Source organism: Cyclopterus lumpus, chromosome 7, assembly GCF_009769545.1.
Source record: "Cyclopterus lumpus isolate fCycLum1 chromosome 7, fCycLum1.pri, whole genome shotgun sequence".
NCBI classification, from domain to species: Eukaryota; Metazoa; Chordata; class Actinopteri; order Perciformes; family Cyclopteridae; genus Cyclopterus; species Cyclopterus lumpus.
This window is the reverse complement of record NC_046972.1, coordinates 15,453,201-15,479,290: the sequence shown is the minus strand read 5'-3', so window position 1 is coordinate 15,479,290 and position 26,090 is coordinate 15,453,201. Positions and strand designations below refer to the sequence as shown.

The 26,090-nt window shown below is 40.0% G+C and overlaps 2 protein-coding genes across 2 annotated transcripts; one reads left to right on the top strand and one right to left on the bottom strand.

Annotated features, from left to right (window-relative positions):
* Positions 1 to 16,416: 16,416 nt before the first annotated feature.
* On the bottom strand, positions 16,417 to 19,167 carry tmem81 (transmembrane protein 81). The gene is made up of 6 exons (XM_034537756.1): positions 18,940 to 19,167; positions 18,317 to 18,462; positions 17,924 to 18,039; positions 17,321 to 17,514; positions 17,029 to 17,114; positions 16,417 to 16,582 (listed from the first exon to the last, which is right to left on the bottom strand). The coding sequence occupies exons 1-6, from the start codon at positions 19,165 to 19,167 to the stop codon at positions 16,417 to 16,419; spliced, it is 936 nt and encodes a 311-aa protein (XP_034393647.1).
* A 2,291-nt stretch (positions 19,168 to 21,458) lies between these two features.
* Positions 21,459 to 25,537, top strand: LOC117734043 (ras-related protein Rab-7L1-like). The gene is made up of 5 exons (XM_034538101.1): positions 21,459 to 22,076; positions 23,043 to 23,114; positions 23,193 to 23,374; positions 23,849 to 23,970; positions 25,149 to 25,537. Exons 1-5 carry the CDS (start codon positions 21,959 to 21,961, stop codon positions 25,267 to 25,269), a joined length of 615 nt encoding a protein of 204 aa, XP_034393992.1. The 5' UTR covers positions 21,459 to 21,958; the 3' UTR covers positions 25,270 to 25,537.
* Positions 25,538 to 26,090: the final 553 nt, after the last annotated feature.

The following is a 26,090-nucleotide window of genomic DNA, read 5'->3' as shown; positions in this document are numbered from 1 at the left end:
TTCCCCTCTTAGGTAAATACTGTTAGCTCTGCCTGTCTTCACCATGTTGAGAGCCATGTGGAGGCAATATATCTGGTCTACATTTCTAATTCATCACCTTCAAAGTTGGCATCTAGCTTCATAATTCATCACTGAGGCTTATTAAAGCAAGTGATAAATAAATAACCTGTACAGCGGTTTTCTAGTCTTCTGACCACTCAAAGCGCTTTAATACTACATATCATTCATCCATTCACACACTGATTTCAGGGGCTACCATGCTGGTCACCTGCCCATCAGGACTAACATCCTTACAAAGTTCCCACAGGGGAGACACTTGGGGCTAAGAGTCTGGTCCAAGGACACATCAACATGAGCCGGGGATCGAACTGCTGATCCTTTTGATTGAAGGACAACCCTAATCTACCACTGACCCACAGTCACAATAAGTGCACAGGTCTCAAGGAATTACAAAAAAACTTTCTAACTCTAGATGCACTCCTTAATTACTTGCAGCACTAGATACACTGTTGCAAAACAACAACTGCCTCAGCTTTTCCTACAACCATTAAGCTAATTTGAACTTGAGCTTCTGATAAATACAGTAAATGCTCAATTATTTTACAGTTAGTTAGAAATGTTCTTTCACTGTCTCAGCTCTTGGGAACCCAAAGCAGTTCATGTGTTTCCGAATAAATGTGGAACAACTGTAAAGTGCTTCCCAGAGAACACACAGCTCAATTTTGTGAAAGTCAAAAAGGGAAATTATGGAGTAACACAGCCGTTGAGTAATCCAGGATGACAACTTGTAAAATCCTCTGAACAGAGAAACTTCGTTTTCAATTACAGCTCTTAATTAAGTCTCCAGGTCCCGAATATCTTGCCAGTTCACTGTTTTATTTTTTGAGAACACTTTCTGTGACAGTTGGCAGAGGGAAGAAAGGAAGGCAAACAACCAGAGGAAGTTATAGACAGGACAGAAGAGAACGGAAAATCAAACGGGATAAAGTGGACAGTCGGGGAGTCGTCAGCGTCCAATTAAGCTTTTCTGATCTGTGCTGTAACAATTACCGGTAAGCAAGCTTATAGCAGAACAAAGGATAAAAAAGGTTGACAAAGGATACATTCTTAAGTTACAATAAATCAGTGTTGCAATCCTTACATTGCATTATAGCCACAGTTACAACAAGGAACTTTCTGTTTGTGTGGATTTTGTCGGTCACTGTGGACTAAAGTGGGAGTTTACAACCACCAGATTAAGTACACCTTTTCAATTTACTGTAGCAGGACAGTCCGCCCTGCTCAGTCCTGGTTCTCAGTGCCTCCTGCCTTCCAGCAGGCCCACCAACACGGCCTGGGTCTCCAGCAGTGTGGTGTTGGCTCCCAGTGGCGACCGGCGGAGCAGCGAGGCAAAGTATTGCTCCACCTCCCGCTAGAGCTCCTTGCTGTCAGCTTCTTGAAGCTGTATCGCTTGCTACTCAGAAATTATTAAATATTCACTGCAGTACGAAGTGTAACAGATGATTTTCTTGAAGGAGGATAAAATGAAGCTTTACGCTACCTAGTATCCCAAATAATATATATAACAATGTTCATAGAAGTGTATTCGTGATCAAAACAAATATTCTGCAGGAAACCTAAAGTAAGACAAGTCCTAAAAATGCAGCCTGCATAATAATGTGCCAGTTGAAAACATTGACTTAATATTATGTGGTACTCTCAATCAGCAAAAGAGGTCTGTATGGATGAAGTGGATATTATGACAGTCGCTCTTGAACATCACATCAAAAGATACTGTGATCGAGAAGACGAGACAAAAGCCTCGCTATTGAAAGAAATTATGCAAATACATCCTGACAGAATGCTCATGGCATACTCCCTGTACAGCTCTCTCTTAATTACCCTTTGAAAGAGACAGGGAATGATAGCGAGAGAGAGGGTAGGACTGAGGAAGATAAAGAGCAGGAAAACAGGAAGGGGACCGATTAAATGAGGAGAACAAAAGAGGTAGATAAAAAAGATGAATAAAGTGGAGAGTCCCAGAGCTGATTTTGTGCTAAGTTTGTATACATTAAAGCAGTTATTACACAACATAATAATGATTAAATGGTTTCACCTCAGACTACACTTTCAAGCGACAATCTAACGGTGATATATTTTCACTTTAAACAGTTTTTCACACTTTTTTCTATCTGAGTTTCCCCGATTTTGATTTTGATTTTGCGCAGTCAGAAGTTATATAGATTGTTCAATGATGCAACAAGGACTTTAGACTCATATTGTACACAGTTGTAGATGTCAAATCAGGTTTAATCAAATATTTCAGCCACACAGCACAGCCACTATGACATTTCTCCAAACCACGGATATGTGGATTTTCTTTGTTTTAGCATTCGGTCAGGGGAAGTGATGTAGTACAATGAGCAAATGACGAAGTATATTGAGAGATTGTTATTGAAAGTTATGTGGTATAAAAACAAGTTTAACAAACAATTGTGTGCTTTAATTGCCTAAACATAACCAAACCTCAAGGTGGCAGATTAAAACCAAGCATCACTGTTCTGCTGGGGGATTGATCAGAAGATGCAGAGAGAGTGCAGGCTTTGGAGGCAATGGAAAAAAAAAGATTTGCTGTTTAAAATGTAAAATTCTGTATTTAACAATAAATCTTGACGTGGAATCAAATTACGTTGGATAGTATGTTTCAGAAGAAAGCAATGTTAAGCAGTTTTTATAGATTTTCATCCACGGATTGGTTTGACTTACGTTTCAAAGCCACATGAAGAGGTATGCTTTACATAGTTATGCCCAATTTCTAATATATGTGACTCTCAGAGAGGACAACTCAGAATATGCCTTACAGTGGGAAAAAGGCAATTAAGACAAAGTAATTAAAACAATAAATGAAAACATGGAATTACATAATAATTACTGCAACGGTTTTATTCATGAAGCATCATATCACAAACACAAAAGAGCAAGACTGAAGGACATCAATGACATGGATGGTAGAAGAAAACAAATGCACAAAGGGAGAGAGAGAATATTAGGTTATTGCTGTCCTTGTCACATCCATATGTTTTAAATAATACAAATTATACCTTCATATACATACAGTATATAGTTGTAATATAGATGTCAGACCTAAAGGCACATTGATTTAATGTGCCCTGTTAGGAGACACAAACACACATTCAATCGGTCAGTGCTCACCCTCCAATATATATGTCAGTGAAATTTAATGTGCTCTTCCATCCCTGGACACGCACACACATAGACAGACGGACACACACACGCACGCACACACACACACACCCGTGACTATCTCCAATTACTGAGCAGGTGCACTTGGGCAGGTCTTCTAGAAAAGATCATCGTGTGTGTGTGTGTGTGTGTGTGTGTGTGTGTGTGTGTGTGTGTGTGTGTGTGTGTGTGTGTGTGTGTGTGTGTGTGTGTGTGTGTGTGTGTGTGTGTGTGTGTGTGTGTGTGTGTGTGTGTGTGTGTGTGTGTGTGTGTGTGTGTGTGTGTGTGTGTGTGTGTGTGTGTGTGTGTGTGTGTGTGTGTGTGTGTGTGTGTGTGTGTGTGTGTGTGTGTGTCATTACCAATCTTCTGCCGTGTTTCCTTTTAATTTACCTTGATAGTTATTCAGCTGTTTGGTTTGTTATTTGGATAACGTGCTCATGCGCAGAAACACACACGATCTGAGGAGGGGACTTGTTTTAACGCTCAGTCACATCCAATATGTCTGTCTTCCCCAGTGGTCAATGAATCGATACTCCTAAATCTTTTTTTTAGTATCACCCTGCCTTTGCATTCTCAGAGCTATGGCTGCAACAAACATTGTTTTCTATTAATCTGTTGATACATTTTTTCAATGTATCAAATTGTTAAGTCTGTCAAATGTCAGAAATTAGAGACAAATGGCCATCATAGGCCACGGTTACAGCAACTTCTGATGCGTCAGTTCTGAACTCAGCCTTGTCAGCATATGTGTGTTGACACTTGAATGACACTTCAATGCGACCTTGCCTGATCTGGGATCATTACCCTAAAATTCTTCCCAATCAAAGCCTTTTGTCATTTTAGCATCTTAATCTTCCTTGCTGTATTATTAATAGTCTTCATTTATGCAAGAATAGCTGCTCACAAAGCTCTGCTAATTCTGTGAACACATTTTCCTATCAAATATTCACAAAGTCCCCCTTTTTTTAATGAAAAGCTTCATTTTTTTTACAGCAGCATCATCATGAAATGTTTGGTTTTCATCAGCAGCAACTAAACACTACTCAGAGAGCAGGTCTCAGCTGTGCTCCTCTTCCCTTTGCTCTCCCTCAGGAGAGGAACTCACATGTGGGCGGAAGATGATGCCAGACTTACCGTTGATCAAATACAAGTTAATAAAAAGATACATGCTTTTGTGTCAAGCCCTCCTCAAAACTCAGAAACTCAACTGAAAATATATCTGGATATTTTGACATTTGTCATGTACTTAGTGTTGTTTGGTAGTTAGCAAGTTCCATTCACTTGCTAACTCATGAGCTAAATTGTATTTTGTCAAAATAATTTATTTTTGGCACAAATAGTCTTGGCTTTTCAAAATTGCAGACTTTCATAAGAAAACATTGTTGATGAGTACCATCAGTGGAAGATGACACTGACTAGTGCATGGAGGCCACTGGCTCTGTGAAGTCTGAGCAAACCAGATGAAGTAACACTGTTATAAACACTGTTATAAAAAGCCCTGCTTTTTGCTTTTCATATTTTCCCACTCTACACAATTTGGCAAAAAAGGCATATTGCACACTGACAGTATGCCTGACATCATCCTGCTGACGCTTGACTCTGGTCTCACCAGAGCCCACATGATATTAGTACAAAAGTAACTGTGACGTTGTTGAGTCGTGATTATCAAAACATTTTAAGATCATTGCAGTGACGCAGATTGCCGGTGATGGTTCGATATTTTTATTTTTAAATCCGCTCAGTCAATTGTTTTGACATTTCCTGACATTCAAGGTAAATAGCTTTGTCTGTGCACAGAAAACCAGCTGACCTGATCTCACAGACCTGAACACTAAGCCATCCCTCAAAACACAGCGTGACAGAGCAGAGAGTCAGGCCGAAACAGCGGCATGGATTTAAGGAACGATAGGAAGAGCAAAAGAAGGAGGGGGCAAAAAACAGAAGAAACTGAGAACAGTTACTGAAGGACCTAAATTAATGGCAACCTCAATCTGGGCTGAACCATTACAAACTGAAAACGTGTGAGCGCCTTTGCGGATTATACCAGCAGTGACAGCAACGCTCACTTCTGCTGTATAGCTTGTAGAGCTCCCACAAAAGCCCCTGAGATGGTTCGCAGAGCCTGCAGAGAGCCCCGAGATGCATCATGCACCTCCTGACAAATGTGACTATGCGGCAGGAAGTTTGATTGCACATCCAGACACTTACCTCACATCTGAGACAACAACAACAACAAGAAGACCAGCGGACCAGTTTATTAATAATAATAATAATAATATTTATAATTTATATAGCACTTTTTAAGGTACTCAAAGACACTTTACATGTTACATTCATACACCGTAGACACAGCTACGGGGAGCAAGTAAGTGTCATGCTCAAGGACACATCAACAAGGGCGGGAATTGAACCACCAACCCCCTGATTGAAAGATGGACCTGCTAACCACTGACCCACAGTCGCCCCAAGTTTGAAGAAAGACTTGTCGATGCACCACTGACGCATCTTCTAATGACCATAGAACTATTAATGTTAGTCACAAAGAGCTGTAGAGGGATATTGGAGGATATGACCCACAATGGAAGCTTCTAATAGATACATTTGTGAAAATAAGAAATAAGTCAAAGCCATGCTCTTAAATGACGCTCAGTTATAGTTTCTTATCACTGTGATACAGTGAGTTATTACTGTATAGTAGAGTGGAAATCTTAAGGGAAAATATAATGGCATCTGCTTAATTTTCACATTGCGTGAATTCAACTGTCTTGAACGTGAAAAAACAGACAAATGCAGCCAAAAATGTGTTACCACAATGTTAGAACAGTCGTGGAGGTTCTAAAATGTTAAAGCTACTACAAAGAATGTTGTGGTCGGACTGGTAGTGTTTCCAGCACCAGAGTCTGTGGTGATCAGTCCTACTGACTGCAGGTCAAAGGCGGCTGCCAAGCTGGATCTGGGTCTGTGTGCAGCGGGTTGGTGACCCCCTAGAGTCTGAGCTTAAGGACTTTCTGGTGAAGCTACATGGTTTCATCTGAGAATCGTCTCTGGTGGCAGAGACGACAAGCATTGAGTTTAACTATATAGCCAATCTTCTCGATGAAGGTCATGTTCATGGTGGTCATATAGAGGCATCTTTATTAAATTGAGACTATTTCATAACATGTTAAAATTTCTTCACAGTAACTTTTATGTGATGCAGAATAATACTATCTTAACTCTTTGTTGCAACGTCATTTCAGCTTGACGAAGAGTATCTATCCCGCCCACTGAGTTAGCCGGATAAATCACCCCAGTTGCTTAGCAATTCTCTCATTTGTTTCAGGCTACCTCACCAATACATTGGATGAAGAGCATTCCAACATTACCCCCTCCATGGGGCTAACATGACACCCATGTGCACCCGCGTTATCATCTGCCTCTTCAAGTCTCAGTGCCTCTCTGTTACACCATCGAGACCAGTTAAGAGAAACGAGTGAATTCCTTCTTTGCCTTGATGACATTGCTAGAGAGCTGCTCAGCTTGGTGTTGATGATGAGGACACAAGATAGAGACAGATTGTCTCTGACACCTTGATAAAGTTTCCCAGAAAGGAGAAATCTGTGGCCAAATTTAAAATCCACCAAAGCCTTGCAAAACAGCAGAGAGCCAGAAGGGGAGATAAGAGCTGTCACGGGAACCGAGTAGTTTAACTCGTTCTCCTTTTTGTGTACACACACATACACTACACCATTCTGAGCCAAAATGTATTAAAATATGTAACACTTTAATTTAATTTCTGAAACATATGATAAATTAATCTCATTGACAAATTTAGCGTTTTGACTCTTGGATGTCAAATCATGCGATATCTTTTGTTATTTCTAACAAGATACGTTTCACGTCTTGAAGCAGTCTGTTTCAGTTGAGTCTTCCTCTTCTGAAGTTCTGCTACTGCCACGCTACACTTCCTCGAGGGGGCTGGAAGAAAGTGCAGAGATCTCGAAGCCTTAGCGTTGGACAGACGACCTGGATGAATAGTTGCTCCTGTAGTGGAAGTAATTGCTGCCAGATCTTGATGGAGGTTTTATAACTCCATGCTTTCCATCTACGCTTCTGACACAAAGTTCTAAATCTTTTAGGAGTCTTGGGCAATGTCAGCCCACTTTGATGATGTTGGGGGAGAGATACAATCCTTCTCCAGGGCCAAGCACAGTGCATGGCAGTACTTCAGAGACGATGCAGAACACAGTGGTGGAAGTATCAATCAGATATAACACAGAAGCAGTACTGAGTACTTTTTTTGTGTTTATATGTATCAGAAGCTTTTTTAAAAGAGTATTGATATACTCTCAATATAGAGTATAGAGAGAAAACTCCATATTACAAAAAGAGGGCAGCATTTAACTGCTACTACTCAGCTCATGTAATCTACATTTACAGTCAATAGTTATTTAATAAAGCCATCTATTAACTAACTAACTAACAGCAGGGCAAGAATACACTTAATTAAATATATGGTATACTAAATGGTAGGGATGGCGATAAAGGTTTCTTGCCCAGAGCCTCAGCCATCCTGTGTTCACGGTGACACTAAATGGGGCTGTGTGGTTCATGGATCTTTTGATAGTTTGTTAACTTAATTAAATCAAAGTGGCAGAAACGAGAAAATGTATTATATTTTCGTTCGGTCTTTCCCACCACCAGGAGACCACTTTGCCAGGGAAAAGAGCATGCAGCAGCTCAAACCACAGCGCCTTGTGGCATCTATTTCTTCCTCCTCTTATGTTGGACTGAGGGCAGACTGGATCCTAAAGTGACTCACTAATGTCTCTCGAGGTACAACTAGTATTACATGACCGGCTAGCTTGTTAACATGTTAACATTAACATGCTAATTTCAGTAGATATCTGTGCAACACAATACACAAGCTGCATTACTGTAGCAGTTCAGAGTTAAACTAGAAAATGCTGTGGGTAGTTTTGTCAGCTGTAGGTGCTATGAAACCGCTGGGTTCATCTCCCTAATCTCCTCTGTAGACATTTTATTATTAAAATACCTGCGAGCTCCATACAAATGCCAGTTTAAAGTATGAGCTCTGGATCAAGGTTTGTCATCCTCTCTTAGTTTCCTGTTTGGGTGGAGAGCACATTTGGACTCCACACTGACATTAAAAAAGATGGTGCACTCACACACAAAAGAGCAAGAGTGTTTTACAGAAAGGTCAATGCTACTTTGGCATTGGGAACTGGAGAGAAGAGAGCAGAGCAAAATAAACAATGGATGCAACGGAAAAGGTTAAACTATACGAAAAAATATGTGATTTCTTTTCTTTGAAAACATTCTAAATTAAATGTGTAAGTATTGTGTGGAGACTTGTGGGCTCATAGAATCTGCTTTGTGGATTTCTTTGAGAAATTGTATTCACTTTGTATGAATAAAATTATTTTAGGTTATGTTCTCTCCAGTAAATTGACACCATAGTGTTTAGTTTGGTTCTTTGCTTCTTTGCAGCTCCAAAGATATATTCGTACATGATTGGACGTTTCAAAAGACACGACTCAAGACAAATATGCAAAGTAAAATGAATACATTATTGTAAAATAAGTTTCATTGTCAGAAATATATTTAAACAGTTGCTCACAAAAGGCCGTGGTATGTTGTGATTACATCACAGCTAAGGGGCGTCGTTTAGCCCTCAGTTGTATATAAGAAATGGATGTAGTCAACGTGATGTAATCGGATGGTTTGTGGACAACGGTCTAAATGCCTCAAGTTCAGCATTGTGGGCGTCACCATCTTAGTTTTTGGCTGTTGCCATCTTGGTTACTTAGAAACAGAAGTGACATGAGAAGATGGAGCTAACTACAACATTTTTTATGTGACCAGAATGTTAATGAACTAAAACATACTGTGAAAGGGTTCAAGTTCTAATACGAAAACAAGGACATCTCCATTACAACTCAATCACAAGGTAGCCAGGCCCTAAATCATAACCTCAATTTTACCATAAATGGGACCAAAATGTACTAAATAAATATCATGCTGTTTTGAAGAAGACTTGGAACTAGCAATTGAGACCATAAAGTTGTGTTACAGTGTTTTATTAAGGGTAATACATATTGTGAGTCATTTTATCATAGACGTCTATGCAATCAAACTTTAGTGCAAAAAGAGGAGTCGCCCCAAGATGGCCATGAGAAAGAACATTTCTAATTCAGGCAATTATTTTTCTGCATTGGCTTCCACAAGGTTGCCGCCTGTTCAGAACTCAGAAACCTTTACAGAGTTTTTGACATTTGTGGATGACAGACTGAATGAAGGTTCAGTGACAGAAGACAGGAGAAATGAGACATTGACTTTTGGCTTTGTTGCAAAAACAATGACCATATACTTTATCTAAGTGCTGTCTTACAGCTGGGCTCATGTTAAAAGGTCTGCAGTAATTAGAGATATGAAGTAAGCGCCTGGAATATTGTCATGGTCGCCCCGATGACCTTATGATGAAAGATTGTTTAATGATGTATCTTGTGCTCTGTAATTTAGTGTCCTCTACCATTAGTGGTTGTTCACTTGACATTTCACATATTTGGTCTGTATTCTGCACATGCAAACTGTGAGCTGATTGTATAGTCTTGCAGGTGTCAGAACATCATTTGTGGCAATGTTTGACGGGAGTCCACAGAGTACAGAAAGGGAGATCGAGAAGTGGCTTTGTTCAAACCCCTCTATGCCCCAGGCTTGAATACATGATCATTTAAGAAGCTGCACCTGATTAAAGCCATCTGCAACTTTTTTTATTGCACTCTTTCCTCTCAGGTTCTTAACTCGGAAACCATTTAACATCCATAAATGATACCCATATAATTTAAATCTGCAGGATTTTCAGAAGATGCTGGCGGCTTTGTTCTGCGACATTCTGTTCAAACTGCAGTCCTCGTGCTTGATATTGGAGTATAATATCAATATTGATTTGCACTTAAGAGAACATTTCTTGCTTTAATCGTCTGGAACAGTATCACCAAGCCAGAATGCAACCATATATTTGCATGTAAGCTGCAATATTAACCAGCTGTACGATCATGTAGACAATTCAATCTGGAGACATAATTCTGAGTATTCTATGTATAGGGGGGATGTATTCATATTCCAGCCCGTTGTCACGCTCCTCAGCATCTGATACGGATGCACAAGGCACCCTTCAGCATCTGTATGAGAAGCCCCCAGCTTTCAACTATCTCCAATGGAGACCCCGTGGTGTCATTATAAGACATTCAGAGAATGTGCTCCAGGACTGTGATGACGTAGTATAAAGGGTGGTTGGGCCAAACTATGTTGAGATTTAATCCAGGAGACCAGTTTTTGTGTCTCAAAATTTAAATTACGTATTTTTTGTAGTTTATCTATTATTAGTAATCAGGATCTGGAATGATGTTTAGGCTGCTTGGATGAAGACGGATGGAATTTGTGGCTGAGATTACATGAAAAGCTTCAGAAAAGGGGAGGAAATAAGTCTGTCCACCTGGGTATCATATTTCCATCGCTGCCAATCAGAGCTTGAGAACATAGACACGTGTGACTACTGCAGAGTAATTTGTCCCAGGAATTAATTCCTTTTGTAACCTTTAGCACTGAAGACAAAAGCCAGATAGTTGGTGTCTTGTCCAGCGGGAAAGGGGCTTTTGAGTTTCCTTGTAAGACCTCTTCACAAAGTCAACTGACTTAATGGATTTGCACATAGAGGAAGTTATACAATATGTTAAACTCATAAGACATAATATTTCACTTACAATATATTTATATTTGCTTCCAGCTGTGAGCAGCTCTTCCTATTCCTTTTTGCTGCTGATGTATACTATGCTCCCACAATGTGCAGTCAACTATATGTAGTGAGCATTCTTCCTGGTTTGAGTACACTTCATGTTGTCACCTGTCCTGTGTAAACACACTGCGGGGCGAATTCTCAAAAAAGGCTGATAGCCCCATGAATTGTGTATCATTTGCCACCACTAGCTGAAGGTCCCAAAATAAATTGTGCTAATGAGATTTCAGCGCAAAGCTGCACATCATTTCCAACATGAAGTCCAATTTGCTCCTTTTTTCATTGATTTGGACAGAAACACGCTGTGTCTGATCAGGGCCTATTGTAGTATAAGGTGGAAATACAAGTACCTCAAAATTGTACTTAAGTACAGTAAATTAGTAAATGTACTTTGATACTCTCCACCACTGCTTTTTAGTATATGGCTCAAGAGGGGCAGCAACAAATATAAGTTAAAATATTAATAAAACCTTTTCGAAGAAGGCAAACATCTAAAGGTCACTAGGAACTATTTAGTTTACTTTACATTTTCATTTCAGAAAACTGAGAAGTGTTTGTCGATCTCATCTCTTCAGTGCTCAACACGGTTATAATGAACATCCGACGTCTCAGTTCTCTTCTCTCATTTTCATTCAGAATCTTTTTTGGAGGCGTTCGTCGTGGAGACATCATATAGAGCACATTATACTCTGCCATTGAATATTCAATGGCAGAGTATAATGTGCTCTATGGTGGTTCAGTGGAGCAGTAATTGAATTCTTTGTACAGTGAGCGCTGGGAAAACAGTTACATCTTGACTTGTAGACGGATGTTGTAAATAAGCACATGGAGGGAAATGACGTTCTTCGGGTTTCAATGGGACAAGTTCCACAAGGAAATGAATGAATTACAGTAAGCATATCATCATAATTGCATTTGTGTTATTTCCCCTGAGCTCCTTGTTTGCCTCTGCTCCTCCCAAAACACACCAATAAGACGCTCATCACTGACAAGCAAAGACATCTGTCCTTATCACCTTTCTCTCTCTGCCTCAGTTTGGAAGCACTGTGATGATGGCAATATCTGTTGTTATTGTGACTTGTCCTAGAACTGGCCGAGATATTCAGAATCTTTATAAATCAGCAATACTACAGTGTGAAAATACTCTTATATGTTAAGGTCTTGCACTCAGACATGTTTGTTGAATAAGCACAGATGCACTATCAGCAAAATGTACAGAGGTATCAGCAGAAATAGCCCACTTATTATGCAGAACAGTGTTACTGTGGTGTTATTACTGATGCATGAGGTGGAGTTCATTTTAATCAATGTATTCACAGTTGGGTAGTTGTCAGTGCCGTAACGGAAACACATGAGGCCCCCCTGCAGAATAACCCTGAGAGGGCCCCCCCCCTCCCCCCCATATGTAAGGGATAATGTATTGTCCGGCGGTCATTATCCAAAGATAAACGAACAGGACCCAAGCTTTTCTTTTGAGGGAAATTTATTCAATCAGAAAAAACAGCTAAAACAGAGAACAAATGTATTCCAACAGAAACAAAACATATGCTAGGGCCTATCAAACAGCTCAAACAGAACATATGTTACAACAACATAACAAATATGCCTACATATAGTCGATACACCGGTAGGCTACTTTCTACAGGTTTGCATTTGAATACACATGTGCGCGTCTTTTAGCAAATCTGTGTGCAAAGTCTTTAACCACGCTCTTTACATCTAAACTGCGCGCACGTTTATTCTCTATGCTAAGGATGGCCACACCTGACAGCCTCTCTTGTGACATGGAGCTTCTGAGATATGTTTTGATCAGTTTTAGCTTGGAAAATGACCTTTCTTACTTAACGGTTACTTGTATTATTTTGTACAGAGCCGTTGTCTTCTCAAAAGGGTTGCAGTGTTGTACAACGTGAAATGAAGTTAAACAACGATGTGGTTGTGGAGATAATTAAGGAAACGTGTCCGATAATGGGCGCAGGGGGTATAGTGAGAGCATAGGTTTAATAAGGTTAATGTATTTTCAAGCACAACACATAGACAGAGCAGTACAGCTGTCAAAGTATAACGTTAGCTACATGGTAATGTTAGCTATAGCAAACAGTACAATACCTGTCTCTTCTGGCAGATGAGTGCATCCTTCACCAGCTGGTCGAAAAAGACTTGTAATTTTGGGAAGTTTGGCATTTAATTCAGAAATGTTCTGTTTTGATTGCTGCTTTTGGGCACCACTTTTAAATGTGCGTTTCATTTTTCCTCAAGAGAAATTTCCTTGTAGTTTTCCCAGAATACACCGCGGCCCAACAATAACACCAGTCCGCGTAGCAGGAGGCCCTAGTGGTTGCCTGTTACGATTGCCTTTACAACTATTATTTAAAACTTATAAAGCCAGTTTAAAATACTTTTTTTATTGTGTAGCTTTATATGAGAGAGACAACTTTGAGGGATATCTTAATGTTATTACGTAATGTAATATTATTTATTTATTACATTATTCCCCAGATTCGACAGCCGATAAACCGGTTGCCATGTCTAAGACAGAATCTGCCCATGTCCGTAACAGCTACACCTGGGCCAGACATGGCAACAGTGAAATGTGCCAAAGGTGGTTTCACATTTGGCCGCATCGAGCCGGAACACAGCCGAGTCAGCCGACACTTAGCCGCAATACGGCCAAGTGCGCTGGCTAGTGTTGGATTAAAAAATAAAATTGCCATGCGAGGCCCCCTGTCACTGCGAGGCCCCTCCCCCCCCGCAGTGCGGGGGCTGCGGGGGTGATCTCTACGGGCCTGTGTGTGTGTATAAATTGGGACAGTAAACAGGAAAGTGGTGGTGTGGCACTTTAAGCTCTTATTAAATCCCCCAAATCTGTCTTTGTTAGGTTGTTTCACCAACACTAGCTGGTATATGCCAGTTTTCTTAACACTGAAAACCTGCTAAACTAATTTTACTAATAGACTCCTTTCCTATTGCCAGTAGCTGTGTAGCCTTTATGTTTGTTTGTTTTTTCTGGTGTGTCAAATCTTTTCAACTGCATCTGTACTAATTTTTCAACATAACTATTCTGAAGCGATACTGTTATGTTTGTGTAAAGCTGATAAATAAAGTGTAGGCTACATTTTTGAGTTGTCTTTACTTGCATTCATAGATATTTATATAGTCACTAAATATCTCTGACTGCAAGTGAAGAAGATAATGTGAGTGTTGTTGATCTATATTGTCGCTATATTTTTTAAAAGTTTTAGTTCATCAGGTGGACATGGAGCACTTACCCTCTAAAAAGACCTGCAGAGTATTTGGACCAGAGTCTGATCATTACAAATGATTGACATGTATGGCTCAAAGACTGGGTGGGTTAGTAATATTGACATTGAATCTTGTTTGTAAGTGGGAATCCCACGAATATCAGCACAAGGATTTTTCAACAGCTAAACATTGCTCTTGTCGAAGGTTTACAATTAAGTGCTAAGGATCTTAGAATAACAAAACTTTCATCCATCCAACAGTTTTGTTTCTGGTGTGTAATGAACATCAACATTTTGAGATTCGTCATCTTGTTTTTGAGAGGATCCTCTTGTCTTCACCAGATCCGTTCCACTGCGGCAGCTCAGTCCCGTCATGCAGCATGGTCACGGTGGAGAGATGGAATGAATATGCTCGTGCTCAACGTCATGCTGTCTGCCAGAACCCTTTAATGAACCAACACTGCCACCTGCTGGCACAGAGGTAAACAACCACCTGACACACACAATCGCCACTACTGTCATGCCAATAGTTTGAATGTTTTCATTTTGTCTTACTCAGTTGTGTTATGGTTAATACCCATTGTCAGCCATAGTCCACCTCCACAGGTGCTTTTATTTTGCTTGATTGGATGTCTCCTCAGGACTCTGTGGGTCATCCCCCCTATAACAGCTGTGGTACACCATTTAGGGTGGATCAACTTCCAATTATTTCCTCCTTATTACAACTAATTGAGATTCAAAATCTCTTTTTCATGGGAGTCTTGGTCCCGTGGCAGCATAAAACGCTTCAAATTACATCAACCAATGTATGAGTACTGTTCAGTAACAGGATATTCAGCAGTCAAATAGCCCTTAATACTTTTTTCATAATCCCAATGTGCATTAAATAATGTAGTTTAGGGTGACGATGTAGCTCACAAGGGGATGAGGGTGCAAAAACATTAAAAACACGTTCACCAAAGGCAGTGCAGGTTCGAGGAAGTTGTCCATGTGACTGACGGTTGCAGTCACTGATAGTTTTTGAAGTCAGTATTATCAATTGCTGATAAAAGCATTGCTTGCATTTTTCTTTTTGCATCAAAATAAAAACTGCATTTGTTTCTACTGGAATGTTTCTGTGGTAATGCTGGTCTGAGACGGTCAGGTTCTGCCAGTTTCCAGTCACGTCCCACCAGGGTTGCAAAATTCCGGGAATATTCAAAGTTGGAAACTTTCCACGGGAATAAACGGGAATATACGGGAATTAACAGGAAAAAACTGAAAATGTTGGGGTAATTTAACTGTATTTACCTTGTCATAAGCATGCATGCAAACATTTATAATACAACTTTTAAAAATTACATTTTGGACTTTTTTGACATTTTGTGAGTAGAACTTTATTCTTTCATCGAACAACAAAAACATGAACGTTGAATAAAAAAGGTGTATTCCCTATGATCACCACCCCCCACCCACATTTTTTCCCCTGAATCTAAATGCTTTCTTCCTGGACCTCATCAACGTCCTCCTCACTGCTGTAAAAAGTTAGTCTACTGTATACAAATAAACTTGGTATTAAAATGAACATGGCTTTAGTTTACCAAGTAATCAATATGCTAGGTAATGACAAAGTGTTGGGAAAGTTCACTTTCTACATGAACTAGTTCAGTTCATAGTTCACACATTTTAAAATGAACTAGTTCAGTTCATAGTTCACACATTTTAAAATGAACTAGTTCAGTTCATAGTTCATAATTGAACATTTTGAACTAAGTTCACAGCTCCAAAAAATGAACTAGTTCAGTTATTTTTTTCAATATGTTGCAAGCTATGATTGAAATCTCTATCTCTCTGCAATACCGCTCTTGGCCTCTACGCAACTCGGCGCGCTCACACTTGCCAGGCATAGGGCTGAAACGTTCAGACAACACTGATGACAAAGACGTTCAAAAACAACAGCACGTTTTATGTTTACATTTATGTTTCTGGCAGAATGTTCCCAACCAGCTGCATTCAGGGTCCAGCTGAGTTAGGCGTGCATAGTCTTGTTCTCAACTACATTTAAGTTCCCTGTTATATGCTTTTGCAAAAAAACGTAGGCACATTTTTTTTTTTCAAAATTCCCAAAATTCCAGAGCCAAAGTTCCCGTGGAAACTTTCCGCCCCTTTGCAACCCTACGTCCCACTGGACCAGATAGCCACCTTATTAATGTAGGCGTATTCCCAAGCTACCCATAACTTTTTTACTGCTAAACGCTCCACTGTGATCACCAGCTCATCTCCGAGGCCCAGATCAAACAGAGCACTGTTCAAAAAAGACTGAGCAAGCTGCTCTTCAGTGCTGAGTAGGTAGTGCAGAGTGCATAGTGGCATTTAGAGCTTTTTGTTGAAAACAACTGCCTGCTGCGGCCGAAAGATTACACTATGAGAGCTGAAAGAAATCAGAACAGTAAAGATGACATCTAAATAATGAGTTGAAACTCCTTGAGCGCCACATAAAGCAGAAGGGAGCTGCAGAGCAGTCAATAATTATCTGAAGGTTTATCACTAAGTGATATTGATTATAGCTTTTTATATAGCTCATAGTTTAGCTGCTTTACAGAATGGCTTTATTTTATTTTCACTTTCAAGTCCGACATCAATGGTCTTCATTCTATCTCAGATGTTTATTTTTGTCTTTTTTTTTCCTTTTGTTGAAGGGATCATTTTAGAGACATCATCCATGTGAAGCAACATTTTTATTGTTTGTGCACTGAGCAAATGAAAAACTAACATCTGTCAAAATGCCTGAGCTCGCTCCTCTTCACTGTCCAGTAGAGGACGAGCAGCATCAATCCAGCGACGATGCCTGACAGGCTCAAACTGATCAGCATCTGTGTGTTCAGGCAGAACAAATTCACTGCTGATGAGAGGGATCAATATGTTGGCATCATCCATGACATTGACATTTATTGAGTTAAATTTGTATCAATGATTTTAGTTTTTAATCTGGTGGCTACGTAAAACGGCCATTTCAACAACAATATATCACTATTTATGTTTCATAGACTAAACTGTGAAGCAAGTAACCAAACAGTACTGTGTAAAGAAGCTGCGTCTTGTGGGAATGCTGGTCTGACACGGTCTCATTCTGCTGGTTTCCAGTGCAGTCCCACTGGGCCAGAGAGCTTTCATAGTCCAGATTGAGAAACCCGACAGGCAAAACCCGGATCCCCCAATAAGCCCTTTTCACCCTGCGTAAGGTGACATCCTGCACAACACAGCAATACGTACCTGAAAATGACAAGATTAGTGGCACATCATTGTATATGGAGAGATTTTGTTTGAAAGTGCACCCATGGCTTTCTGTGCGTTTGCCTGGGAATCGTCCTCCAATATCATTGTGAAAATGTGAATTCTAAAGATTTTAGGAATAGTTTCATTGACAGTTATCATTGGCACATAAAAGCAATATTATTTTTCCATTTTTCTCACAATAACTCAATGGCGTCGTGAAAAAAAAGTCAACCTGTAAGTATAGTTCAAAAGCAAGACTCATGTTAAGAAACAAGCGTGCAAATAAAGACAGCAAAAAGAGACAGAGATAGTATAAACAAATAAGTTGACATACTACTGGCCCAACTCAAGCTCACCAGGAAGAGGCGTTCTGAACTCCAGTCTGCGTGAGCACATGTGTGTTTACCTGCGTCCTCCTCCCGGATGGGGTCCAGAATCACTCGATCCAGCAGAGGAGCATCCCAGCGGACAAACAGAGAGTCATCAGAGGTAATTATTCCTCGGGCGTAACGCCACGTCACCCTGAGCCATGAAGGAAAACATCTCACTAAGCACTGCCCTCCATCAAAGAGCTGGTTACAGGTTGTTCTGCCTCTTAAAGATGAAACACTCTACCTTGAGAAAAACAATGGATCATTTAATGAACACGCCAGCTTTAAATGGCAGAATGCAATTTATTTATTTTTGTAGCCTTGTTGAACTATTAAAGTGTGAATTCTACCGAGGCAAGACATGATGGTGTAGGTCCAACACTGCCCCATCAAAAAGACACGCATCACTACTAAATCTCCATCCTTACCTCCAGGAGAACCTCCCCATTGCCTCCATTACTTCTCCCAGACAGTCGATCTCCACTCTCTGTCCTGAAGTCACAGTCATGGTCCTGAGTCCACACTGCCACGACTCCAGACACTTTACCTTACGAACATGGCAAACCTCCGACACCTGCCATTAAGCAGATAACAGCAATTAGATCATGAAAAGCAAAACTAGATTTAAAATAAGTAAATCCAGATTGAAAGAAATTAAGCCAAGCTCTGCACCATTCAAAACTAATCTCTGTTTATTGAATCCAACAGTCTGTCTGTCAGGCGGGTCACTGTCTGAGCTGAAGGAGCTTCTGGGGAACCTGCCTGATTTTGTTCTCATTTTGCATGAAATGCAACCCGGTGGCACGTTGACAAGCACTTAAGAATCTGTATTGCCAGTCTTCTTGTTGATGGTCTCCTTTTCTTATGAAGTTCATTCAGAGACAGCAGTAATACATTGAGTCTGTTTCATAACCAGATAAAAGTTCCTCAGGAGAGGGATTTTGAGCAGGTTTTGAATTTAGTAGCAACATGGTTTAATGGGGTTTAAACATGAATTCTTGTTAGTGCACCCCCGCCTCGGTGTTAGATGTTCAAGACATCTCTGTAGTACCTCTGTTCCATCTTTACTTGTCACTTCTTCCGTGGCTCTCTCACCATCTTTCAATAAACAAAGGGTTTGAGTTTTAATGCCCAGCCCACAGGTGGCGCTGCAGGGAGAGCTGTCAACAATGACCTCCAACGGCATGCTTTCCACCTCCTCCAGGTCAACTGAAGTCAGGCGATGGAGCAACATGAAGAGGAGGAGGAGGAAGTTAAACCTGACAGTCTCATGTTGCATTTTGCTGTTTGATGGTAAATCTGTGGGAAATAAAGAAGTATTTAGTTTTCCACTCAATGTGTCATAAAAACAGAAGTAGGAAGACGACGACGAAAAAGAAGCCGCAGTCGAGAAGATCTTTGATTTGTTTAATTAAGTTTGTATCTATAGGCAACATGCCGTGTCCAAATTTCTTTTTAGGCTTATATGATTTTATCACATTTAATCAATATCATGTGTCGAAGCATGCTCTCTAATATATAGAATGATCTACAATAAAAATGACTTTAACCCTGGAAGACTCCATGAAACTTAACGACAGCGCTTTTTGGTGTGATGTGTTCAAACTGGAGCTGACAGCTGTGAGAAGATGTTGAATCAGTCCAAAACTGCTGCTCTGCACAACATACCGCACCTTGAAGGATGCGTTGCTGCCTCAGTGTTCAAAGGTCCAGCTGTCATCAAAGGTAGCTCACCTTCTTTGTAAAACTGAAGTCACAGAGTTAAACAAATTATAAAATGATTGATCCAAACTGCAGCATCTGCTGGTTCTCATTATCAAATTTATTTTTGAACTGAATAGTGTCGTGACAGCCAGAGTTCCAGGCAGCAGATTTTCTCCATTTGTGGATCCAAATGTTGAAATGTATAGAGTTGTAAGGTTTTACAATATCTTCTATATTGTTATATAAATATTCTGTCAAAATTAAATAAATTATCAATTCATAGAAAAGCTTTTTCAACAGTGTTCAGTTACAAAGTGCTGGAATAGGGCCAAAGCCTTTTGCATTAATTTATTTGCTTGTTTTCTGATTCTTTATATATTGTTTATATCCAGGTAAAATGTTTAGATCACAATTAAGAATTTAAGGATTCAATATAAATATATAAACAAACAATTGAATAATAAATAATATAATTTTGAATTGATCATACTGTATCACCTTCTATTTGGAGCTCTGTTCGTGGTCTTGAAAATATATTTAGTATAGCCATATTTTAATTGGACTGGCTTTTTGAATTTTGACAAATAATTCTTCCCTTATACCGAACCAGTGAAAGGTGTTTTTGTCATCTGTCAGATAAATACCAGAGAGAGCGCACAGAGTACTGTATAGTATTGTACACATTCACTGTAGCCTTCAGTTCATGGGTTACTTTGTTAGTTTAGAAATTAATCAATCAGACCATTTTTATGTCATTCACATTAATACAAAATACTATACAATGTTATGCATATTTCAGGAATCTTGTATGGTTGAAATGTTGGTGTTAATTATTTATTTATTTTGGATATAGTTGGCACACCACACGGTCCAGTCTTTGCTCTCCGGTTTCACAGTCCATGGCTCCTTCTTCTGGAACACTTCCAAACCCGTCTTTTTTCTGGTTCAAGCAAAGATGTTAGTACATTTAGCATTTCATCAATGGGTTGTGTCGTGACCAAACAAAGACTAGAACCCAAATGCCCGACTCAAAGCAAAGTAACAACAAAAATCTCAGTTTTAATTAACTGGAAACATACAAACAGAAAATCTACATGAACAAAGTAACATAAAATCGTGACCTGGTGACTGATGAATTCCATGGAAATGGCTGGTGCTCTGGCACAAAAGACAAGACAAACTGGCACAGGACAAAGGGAGACTCAGACAATAGATACACAAGGTGAGGGCACAGGTGGAAACAATCAGGAGCGAGGCAGACAATCAGACCAGAGGAGAAACACACAGGGGATGGAACAAGTTGCCTGAAACAAGAGGAGAGTTGACTTTCACAATAAAACAGGAAATCACGAGACAACATGGACACAAGACACGAAATTGATTAATTTAACATCACAGTTTCCTGGACATAACAGGTTGGATCTGCCAATAAGAGTTATTTTTAAACCCTGCGTGGTACTGAAACTGATACTGGGAACAGGACCAAGACACGGAAACACTCAAACAGAAAAAACGCACGCACATGACTCATGCCTCGATCATGTTCGGTAGCCAGTTACAGTGGCCTAGTTGGCAGACAAGTCAAACTTGCAGAAGAAATACTCGATTGAATCTAATTTCCTGGACTTTGAGCTGTTGGCACATGATGTTGTCTGACAGAGGACAGCGATGAACGAGCACCTGCTGAAAATACTGATTGTTGGCGATGGAAATGTTGGGAAATCCTCCCTTATGCATCGCTACGTCAACGGACAATTCAACAAGACGTACAAGATGACAATGGGAGGTGCAGCTGCTTTGGTTTCTCTGTGTGTGTGTGTGTGTGTGTGTGTGTGTGTGTGTGTGTGTGTGTGTGTGTGGTGTAGTGTGTGTGTGTGTGTGTGTGTGTGTGTGTGGAAGACTAGAAAAGCGGTGTACAAGTCCATTTACCATCCATAGCTCCTACTCCACTATTGTTATATGTGTGTCATGTTTCAAACAATGAGGTGCAAGAGAACAGTGTGGAAGAGAAACTGTTCTTGTTTCCTGTTTCTTGAAGGCGTGTTTTATGACGCTGATCTATTTTTGGCCTTCCTGAAAGTAAAACCAGTTAGACCTGAGCGCTGTGCGTTACAGAGAAAAGGACAGCACACTGGTTTATGGTTAGGAAAACGTATTCTAGGTATAGGGGTGGCACAGTAAAGATAAATGGATTATTGTAATAGAAATGCTGGGGTTTGGAGGCAGGGAAGTTTATATTTGTACAGCAAAGTCCAACTGGGTTATGCTTGAGAATGTGTTCAGGTGCAGAAAAATTATCTAATTTCCTGACAAGATGTTTGGACTTTGAGCTGTTGGCACATGATGTTGTCTGACAGAGGACAGCGATGAACGAGCACCTGCTGAAAATACTGATTGTTGGCGATGGAAATGTTGGGAAATCCTCCTTTGTGCATCGCTACGTCAACGGACAATTCAACAAGACATACAAGATGACAATGGGAGGTGCGGCTGCTTTGGTTTCTCTCTGTTGTGTGTGTGTTTGACTTTTTAATTATTGGTAAAAGCTTTGTTAGATCAATGAAATGTTTACAATTTTACAAAAACAAACATAGTGTTAGTCCATTTTTAAATTATTTCTGACTTTCCTAAACTCAGACCCAAGCCAAACATTAGCATGTCAGCATTGTCATTGTGAGAGCATGCTGCAACGTATCCTCATACAACGATTTGTATATTTTATGAGACATTATATCACCTTTTTTTTTTAGTATGCCTAACAAATGTTAAGTTGGGATCACACCAGCGTCTTCCTTGGTCTTTACAATAGCCTCCAATGGTCTTTACACAACAGGGGCATTTTGTCAAATTAATTTTTTTTCTAGAGTACTTTCACACAGAATTTGAATATACAGTATGGCATAAAGCAACATAATTTTTCCAAGTTATGGAGCTTTCACACAACATTTGTAAAGGTGAAAATCAATCACGTTGTGCAGAAAGGACATAATAGAAATGTGCAGTATATTGTACAACAACAGGGAGGCTCCATAGTCCAAAACAAGACTGCAAACCGTCTCACTCTTTTCAACCATTACAAAGGCAGCGTATCCCGATCCACTCCTTTCATTCTTACCTTTCACAATAAAATCCCACACAAACACACTGCGTAACCATTTAGCAGATGCACTCGGAGCATTTCGCTAAAAGAAAACAGAATAAAGTAGGTGGTGTACTGAAAAGTCGTAAATTGCTGGTATGGATAGTTTTCATGTGAAATAATTGCAGGTGAGTATTTAGCATTTTTGTGTTGTTTATGTGTCAGGTGTGCCTTTTTAAAATGAAAGTCTGGAATTGTCTTTTTTCCTATTTTGAGCAATATATGTAAATCTATATAAGTCTTCACTTCTGTTTCAGCTTTCACTTCTTCTTTTTCTCTTTCTCTTGTATCTATTTTTTTTATTTCTCTAGTGGATTATTCTGTGAAGGTGCTGCTCTGGTCGGATAAAGAAAAAGTCAGACTGCAAATATGGGACATTGCAGGTACAAAATGCATGGATCAATCAATGGATCAATGGATCAATGGATCAATGGATAAAGTGAACTCTGTCTTCCCTCCAGGACAGGAACGTTTCATATCCATGAACAGGATCTATTATAAAGGCGCACTGGGCTGTGTCGTGATGTTTGACGTCACTAGCTCGGCCAGCTTCCTGAGCTGTTGCCATTGGAAACGGGACCTGGACAACAAAGCCATGCTACCCAACGGAGACTCCATCCCCTGCATCCTGCTGGCCAACAAGGTAATTCAATGCATATGAATGATGTATCATGAAATCCTTCTCTCTCCATATTAACAAATGAGCAATGTACTGTTGCTTGATGGATTAACACCTTAGGATTTCAGCTCTCTTGCATATTGAGAAGTTTTGTATTATAAAAAGATTATAAACAAGAGGTGATATTAGTATGGTGTTAAATGCGGATATTGTTGTCACTCTACACTGTTTCTATGAATCAACCTATTTAATTAATTAGATTCATTGTTCTCCAGAGAAATGTGACAAGGAAGAAAGACAAAAAGAATGAATGTAAAATTCAATCAAATCAATTGAAAATCAAACAATGTCTCAGGTCATCTATTCTATTTTGGTTTACACAAGGCCAGCTCAAATTCAAATGTAAGTCTGTGTGTGTATTTTTTTTTCACATTTTCACATTAAATGAAAACATTGAAATCTGCAAATAATGGATGATTCCTCTCTTTCTCTCTGCAGTGTGACCTCGCTCAACGGGTCGTGTTCGCAGACAGCATCGACAGGTTCAGTAAGGCCAACGGCTTTGTTAATTGGATGGAGGTTTCGGTCAAAGAGAACAAGAACATTGGGGAGGCTATGAGGTAACTCCAGAAGACATTTAAACACTGCGTACAGAGTTCAGATGATGCAGTGTGACTAAAGAGTATATTTTTACAATACTTGTTGTGCAAAAACAATTAAAGAGACAGGCACTAAAAGTTGCCTTTTAGAAATAAGGTGAATACAGGTATATTCAGACTGTATGAGAAAAAGTAACTGTTCTTTGAATATTAAAGCATGATAACTTATTCTAGGAGAAACCCAAAGTATGAGCTTAAAAATAGGCATGATGTGTCTTTTTTAAAAGCTTACTGATTTTAAAATGATATCCATTAGATGTGCTAGGCTGCAGTTGAATTTAGCCATTTTATATAGCCCAATTAGTAAGAGGCTCAAACACCATTACATTTTAAGGAGAATATATTTTCTCCTGGATTAGGATTGCAATTGAAGATGATCCCAGATGATATTGGGCGAAGGTAGGATTCACCCGGGACTATCACAGGCCACAGACAACCAGACACGCTCACGTTCACACCTCCAGGCAATCCCCCCAAAAAACACGCTGACACGGGTAGAGCATACAAACTCCACACAGGAGGGCCCCTTGTCTAAGTAACGTACATAACTCCAAATTAACGTTGGTTTCACACGGGACAACAACAGCAATCTCCTGGGTAAAATGATTGTGTTGACCCACCCATCTACCCTTCATGAACATCAGCGGACTATGATTACAAACATATTTGTGATGTATGTCCAAAGCAAATATAATCCAGGAGAAATATGTTTTCCTCAAAAGGTAATTTACAATACAGTTACTTTATGGGAACCTACTTTTTAGGAGATCAGGCTGCTTTGCTGTGGTGTTTAGTGAGGGCCTCTGCAAATGTCACACTGATGGCATTTAGCAGTCGCTTCCCATATTTGTCCTATTTCCGCTTTTCCAAGAAAGTGGCTTCACACCTGTTCCTTCAAAGGGACCCATTAAATGTTGAACGCTGGAAAATTGTCCGGAAATTAGGATTTGGCTTTATGGGGACACTTTAGTTCATCTAGAGTCATTTTCAGTGAGTGGATGGCAGCATGGAAACAAGAGAATGCTAAGGATCCTGTCCACTGTAATTTACGTCTGAGACAGACGGCTGTAATTCCTCAATGTGAAATATATGTCGATGATTCATTGAAATCATAAAAGTCAATATCTGTTGTGTTTCAGGAGATTGGTGCAGCAGATTTTGTCGATTCAGTCCAACCTGGACCCGCTCCAACCTGGACCTCAAGACAGCGTTAACCTTCAAGTGGACTCAGAGTGCAACACAGGAGCAGGCTGCTGCTGAATCGCAGCCACAAGCAAACACAGTCAGGACCTGCTCATTATTTTAGATCCTCAAGTTGTCTGAGGGGCCACTGAGCACAACACTTTACCCTCAAGTGAAGAATCACAAGGAGGCTGCCAGTGCAGGCATCCTATGTTGATGGATGTAGATGTAAGGAGATGTAGATTGGTTAATGCTGCTGAGCAGACACTTGCTGTTCATGTGTGGGTCTGCGTGGATCTAAAATGGCTCAACAACTACTGAATCAACACACAAATAAAAAAAATATATTCACAAACCTATTGTAATTTTCCTATTCTTTCAATTTGAGTTCATTTTGGTTAGTGTTACTCCAGAGAACACAGTGATCACCACTTTGAGAGAAGGACAAGGAGGAGAGAGAGGCATGTGGAAACAGAAGGAGCAGAGGGAAGGTGTGAGAACAAGGTGTGAGAACAAGGTGTGTAGCGTGTTCAGTGCAGCCGCCAGGTCACCGCCTCCATTAGACTGAGACACATGGTGTGCAATGCGTTCCCATTCCCATACTAACATACTATTTAATGTGCCAGAAAACGGTTGACTGTGTCCCGATGCATAGCAATTCAAATGCAATATCCCAAAAAGTCCAGGATATCAATTCAATTCAATTCAGTTTATTTTGTATAGCCCAAAATTACAAATTACAAATTTGCCTAGTAGGGCTTTACAATCTGTACACATACGACATCCCTGTCCCAGGACCTCACATTGGATCAGGAAAAACCTTTCTCGGGGAAAAAAGGGAAGACACCTTCAGGAGAGCAACAGAGGAGGATCCCTCTCCCCGGATGGACAGAAGCAAT

Excerpts from the sequence above, each read along its gene's own strand:
- tmem81 (XM_034537756.1), bottom strand. The coding sequence starts at position 19,167 with ATGCAACATGAGACTGTCAGGTTTAACTTCCTCCTCCTCCTCTTCATG. Across the intron at positions 18,040-18,316 it reads ATGGGGAGGTTCTCCTGGAG|GGTGACGTGGCGTTACGCCC; the intron begins GTAAGGATGGAG and ends TTCATGGCTCAG. Across the intron at positions 17,515-17,923 it reads CATCCGGGAGGAGGACGCAG|GTACGTATTGCTGTGTTGTG; the intron begins GTAAACACACAT and ends TGTCATTTTCAG.
- LOC117734043 (XM_034538101.1), top strand. The coding sequence starts at position 21,959 with ATGAACGAGCACCTGCTGAAAATACTGATTGTTGGCGATGGAAATGTT. Across the intron at positions 22,077-23,042 it reads ATACAAGATGACAATGGGAG|TGGATTATTCTGTGAAGGTG; the intron begins GTGCGGCTGCTT and ends TTATTTCTCTAG. Across the intron at positions 23,115-23,192 it reads GCAAATATGGGACATTGCAG|GACAGGAACGTTTCATATCC; the intron begins GTACAAAATGCA and ends TCTTCCCTCCAG.